The 5,902-nt window shown below is 34.6% G+C and overlaps 1 protein-coding gene across 1 annotated transcript; it reads left to right on the top strand.

The window, feature by feature from the left end:
- The first annotated feature begins 1,121 nt into the window (after nt 1-1,121).
- LOC111385893 lies at nt 1,122-4,738 on the top strand. The gene is made up of 7 exons (XM_023010316.1): nt 1,122-1,290; nt 1,620-1,739; nt 1,825-1,938; nt 2,782-2,901; nt 3,016-3,312; nt 3,417-3,757; nt 4,097-4,738. The coding sequence occupies exons 1-7, from the start codon at nt 1,122-1,124 to the stop codon at nt 4,706-4,708; spliced, it is 1,773 nt and encodes a 590-aa protein (XP_022866084.1). The 3' UTR covers nt 4,709-4,738.
- The last annotated feature ends 1,164 nt before the right edge of the window (nt 4,739-5,902 follow it).

Below are 5,902 nucleotides of genomic sequence, written 5' to 3'. Positions count from 1 at the left end.
ACTCGAGATTACTGGGTATTAAAATCCAACATTAGGCAATGGAACTTCTTAATTCTTTTAGATCATTTTTGGGGAACCATAATCCATAGGCATTTCACGTGATAGACATTGTTGTAATAGATTTGTTAGAATTATAAATTATAAATAAAACTTGTGTAACTATTATAAGTGAAAGACCATATTTATAGGGTTAAAAATAACTATAAAAGGAAAGGTTGTGTAATAATCACAATATTAACTCTTAAAGAAAATAATACTACACAAATGGAAAAGTATCACGAAGAATGTTATCTTTACATATCTTCAAAATCCCCTAAAAAATATGGTGCTGTAGAAATTAAATTTAGTTAAAAAAATTTAATTGATCTGAGCAAATAGTCTCCTTGAAGACCAAAAGGATGCACCAAAATTATATGAACAATACTTGCCAACTCAGCCAACCAAACAATCCGAAGTTCGTGAGAATGAAAATCATCATCCACCAATCTGACACGAACCATCACGATTTAAAGGAGACACCTACAAGTACAACAACAAAGGCCAAAATAAGAACCTCAAGTAGTTTTAATAACTAGACATGTCAAGGTTAGACCTTGTTTAATAGTATTGCTTCAAAAATCCGTGGGTTCAATTACCATTCCACGCAACGATGAAGGAGAGAAAGAATAATTGAATAGCCAGGTACACAAGGACAATATATGATGGGTTATAACTTGGGGGAAGAAGAAACGAGACTTTCTTTCAAGTAGTTTGAGAAGTAAACAATGATAAAAAAAATCTATCAAAGTGTGACAAGATTTTTGTGATCCACAGGGTTCAAAAGACAAACAAGGCATAATAGACCACTCAAAATACTAATAATGCCCAACCAACCACATAATCTGTAACCTTCAATTGTTAAATTTGAGTAGAAATTGCTGCATATTACCAAAAACGCACCGTGCATTGAGAATTTCAGAAAAAAGAGGCTGAAATCAAATTCAACACTATTGAAAACCAAGGGAATTGGTCTGACCCGGTCAAGAATTGGAAAGTACAAGTCTAGACTGGCTGGTTAAAGTCACTGAACCAACGTGATGAGACTGGGCAGATCTGACACGTGGAGCTGATGCCTCTAAAACATGGTGAGGCCGAATTCACACTTGGCACATGAGAGTATGCGAAGGCGTCTAGGAGCAATTGTGACGAACATGGATAGTCTGGAGGCATGTGCAGGCAGATATAGACGTGATACTACACACAGAACACTCAGGCAGCACGTTTGGACTCATAAACATCAGATTGGAGCAAGTTTGGTGGCATTAGACTCGGAATTCGATAGGGAATGACATATGGAACCAAAATTAAAATCAAACTATAAAATTAACCATTAAATGGATATCATGGTTTTGGATAGGAATAGGCATAGCTACGATATGAGTCACCCTCAAAGTCTACAATTATCGCGAAAAATGTTTAATGGGACAAAGACAAAAGTAGCAAAAAAATAAAAATTGGCCGGATGAGCTAAAAAGAAGAGAACTAAGTGGCCCAACCAGCGGCCGAAGTAAAGATTGTTTAACTCAAGCCTAGAGGCTCTGATGCATTAGAATTATAACTTTAAAAACTTGTCTAACTAGTACAAAGTAGAAAATCCTATTTATATGTTGTAAAGATTCTTGGGAAGTTAAAGATCAATGATTGCAAACCAGTTTGCACCTTCACATTTTGGGGAATAAAGTTATTGAGATTTGATGAAGGTGAGAAAGTTGGTTCAAATTTTAACCAGAGTTAAGTTAAAAGTTTGAGGATTTGACATATACAAACTCTAATATTTATTTGAAGCTGGTCTTGCTAGTCGTTACATTGAGTCTCATATCTTGACACAACAGAATGAATTTGTTGATAAGTCAGACTATTCCATTAGCTATATGATGTTTCATTCTATTCATATTTCCTGTCGGTTATGGTGGTAGTATTTCTTCTTTTACATGGTTTTTCGAGGAAGAAAAACATAGTCATGCTCTCGAGTTCTAAAATTGATTATGTTGTTTATGCATCATATATATGTCAAGCTATTTGTCTTGTGAAGTCAAAAGTTAGTATGAATCAAGTTCGACAGATGGAAACCTTGATTTAAGATTCGAGATATTTTATTTTCGGTTAAGTAATTTAATCCTGGTCACAGTAACTCTTAAATGTTTTTGTATACATGAATTTAAGTTTTCTAAGTCTTTTCTTGTATTTTTATTTCTAGATAATTTTAGTTCTTCCTTGATAATTTTATACATTCTTTGTATAGCAAGTTGAGTTATTAGTATAAATATGAAATGTATTTTGTAGTTCAATCAAGTGATTTTATGTATGAATATAAGTTGAGATGTATTCTGAAGAGATTGTTTCTAAATTATCTTAAGTGTTACTTCAACGATGAGTTGAAACAGCCACGGCATTTGTCGGCGCCTCTTGGAACTTAGTAGGGTCTCTAGAAGCAATGAACTTGAACTCCCATTTCTTCATGGTGCCGTATATACTGATGTATTTTATTTTTTTTTAAATATGAAGTGTAAGTTGTTAGGTAGGTTACATATATATCATATAAATATTATCTTCAATATGCTCCCTCACGAGTAGGTTAGATTCATTTTTTCCCACAAAGCCTAACACATGTACTCTACATTTAAATTGGTGACAAAACTTAAACTCAGGACCTTCTCCTTGTTGAACCAATTGGCTTAAGTGGTTCGATGGACCACATGTATATCATTTAAATATTGTATTCAATGTTTCATGGACTTTTAGTTGCAGTGAAACATGAAGATGATGAGTGGGAAGATGATGAGTTCTTTCCTCCTAATTATGCAACATTTATTCGATTTCTTAAATTTTCGATGAAGGTTATCCTAACCATCATAGGAGTTGGTAAGTACTAATTTCTTCTCATTAATTTACTTTTTTTCCCCTGCAAATTTGGGGTTTGATCCTTCCTTTTTACTTGCTGCAGTACATCTAGATTAACATAGCTTATGATTTTAGGGTTTTGGAGCGTACGGAGAATTCAAGTAAAAAAAGAAAGACATTCACATGCATTGCAGCTTATGAATGAGATGATTGAGTCTGAGCAAAGTTATAAGTACCAAAATAATGGGCAAAAACCTGGAAATCTGGAATCCCAGTATTCAGGAAGAGTTCTGCCTCCATCTACTCTGCCACTAACTGATGATCAGCCAGTTGCCCAACTGAATCCAGAAACCAATGGCGGGAGAAATTCGTCAACTGATCAACCACAAAACCAAAATGAGAAACAGAGAGATGAAAACGAAAATGGATCAGGTAAGTATTTTTGATCTGTAGAATCGTAATGCTATACATAAAAACTGCTTTTTATTTATTAGTTAAGAATTTGCAAAAAAATTATGTGGGATCAAATGGAACAGTGAAAAAGGATATGCAAGTCTTAGCTAAAAGAGAGACTCCAATACTAGTAGCGGCGAAGATGGGAATTCTCGAAATGGTACAAAAAATTCTTGACACATTTCCAGTGGCCATTCAAGACCTGGACTCTAGCGGGAAGAACGTGTTGATGTTGGCAGCTATAAATAGGCACACCCCTGTTTTTGATTATTTCGTGGAGAAGAAGCTCCCAGGATTCGTGTTTCACCAATTCGATGATCAAGGAAACACCATTCTGCACCTTGCTGCAATGCTGGGAGAATTTCTACCCTGGCGCATTCCTGGTGCTGCTCTGCAGATGCAATGGGAGATCAAATGGTACAAGGTACTAGGAAATTTAAGTCCTCAACACACTCTCAAGTGTAGGCCAGATTCATTTTTCTTATCAAAGCTATTATATATATATATATATATAGAGTAAATGATTGGCCGCAAGACTTGTAGTCAAGACCTTTATATGCTCTCAGTTTGTTTTGCTACATTGAGCCACTTCATCTAAAATCATTTAAATTATACATGTGTCCTGCATCTGACGTCTTTAAGCTTTTGCACCAGCTAGCTATCCTGTTTTCTTATTTCTACCTTCAACTTCTATTACTTGGCAGAAAATGGAAAGATTTTCAAATAGAAATGAATGCTAACCAATATTTTGAACCCGATGCAGCATGTTAAGCACTCAATTCCACCACTAAGCTTTGCTCACAACAACACTAGCGGAGAGACCCCAAGGAAGATCTTCACAAAGACACATCGAAAGCTGGTCAAAGAAGGCGCTGATTGGCTTATCAAAACATCAGAGTCATGTTCTGTAATTGCTGCACTCGTTGCCACTGTTGCATTCGCTACCTCAACCACAGTGCCTGGAGGATTAAACGAGGATACAGGGCATCCAGTTCTGGAAAACCAAACAGCATTTGACGTGTTTTCCATCACTTCCCTAGTTGCTCTCACCCTCGCTGTCACAGCCCTTGTGTTTTTTCTTTCCATCATTACTTCGAGATGTCAGGAACGTGATTTCAAAAAAATATTGCCGAGGAAACTTTTGCTCGGCTTAAGTTCTCTCTTTGCATCCATTGTTGCTATGTTGATCTCGTTCTGCGCAGGGCATACCTTTATCCTCAGAAAGAAATTGAGATATGCATCAGTTCCAATATATGGTGTTGTCAGTGTACCAGTGGCATTTTTTGCTCTCGCGCAGCTGCGACTATGTTTTGATCTTCTGTGGTCTACACTCATAAAGGTGCCACTTCGCAGTTACAAGGTGTTCCATGGTTAGATTTTGTAACGACCCAAATTTTTAATAAAATTCAAGTCGCCACCAAATTCTTTTATACATTCTTTTAATAGATGGTCATTTATTCTTTTCATATAATAGATGGAACAACAATGGATTCTACAAATGTTAAACATACATGCTTGGTCTTTTAATAATTAATACCATACCATATATTATTTCCAACCAAAATTCAAAAGACAACTTAAAATTTAAAGGAACATGAAAACTAATTAAATTTGTAGAAAGTGGACAACTATGGTTTACCAAAGATGATCGAGAATTTAGTTAAACATAGATGTCTATTGTAACTAGGGGGGGGGGGGGGGGGCGCAGAAATAAAGAAACAAGTTAAACAAGTTACGTGCTTAATTTTAGGTTTTTGTCCCATGAAACGAGGCACAACCACACCATCGAACCACTGCTCTCCAACATGACCCGTTCTAATCTATAAGGTTGGGAAAAAAAAAGGGGCGAATATGAGGAATACTAAGTAGGATACAAATATTAGTACCATCCCGAATAATATTTATCATTCATTTATCAAAATAAATCGTTCCGTCATATCATATCATTTGTACCGGATGACCATATATATCATATCATATCATATCATTAACAAAACATTTATCAATATGAGATAACAAAAATTAAATGGGACAAACCACTTGTACGTTGTATCCTACCCTAACCTTCAAATTCATTTCAACCAAATGAAGAGTGCTAAAAAAATGTACTATAAATGCTTTGGCAAAGTCCTTATTGTTTCGATACACCAAAATATGGAAGGAAAATGACTAATAAAATATAAGAGGATAAGTTAAGAAATGTTGAAATGAAGAAGCCGTAAAGTGATGTGTGATAAATAAAGGAATTGAGGAAATCTTTCATATAAACGTGTTTGTATGTATATGTGTGTGTGTGTGTATATATATATATTTAGTAATGTGTGTGTATGTATATGTGTGTGTGTGTGTGTATATATATATATATATATATATATATATATATATATATATCTTTTTTTTATTATTTATAAAAATCAATTAATAACTTACCAATAAACTTACTCTACACATGTCACTCTTAAATTCTAAATTCCTTAATTTAACTTAAATATAAAAGATATATATAAGAGGATAAGTTAAGAAATGTTGAAATGAAGAAGCCGTAAAGTGATGTGTGATAAATAAAGGA

This window comes from Olea europaea, unplaced genomic scaffold (assembly GCF_002742605.1).
Source record: "Olea europaea var. sylvestris unplaced genomic scaffold, O_europaea_v1 scaffold3333, whole genome shotgun sequence".
In the NCBI taxonomy this organism is placed as follows: domain Eukaryota; kingdom Viridiplantae; phylum Streptophyta; class Magnoliopsida; order Lamiales; family Oleaceae; genus Olea; species Olea europaea.
Note: the sequence above shows the minus strand (reverse complement) of the source record. Positions and strands in the feature narration are given on the sequence as shown.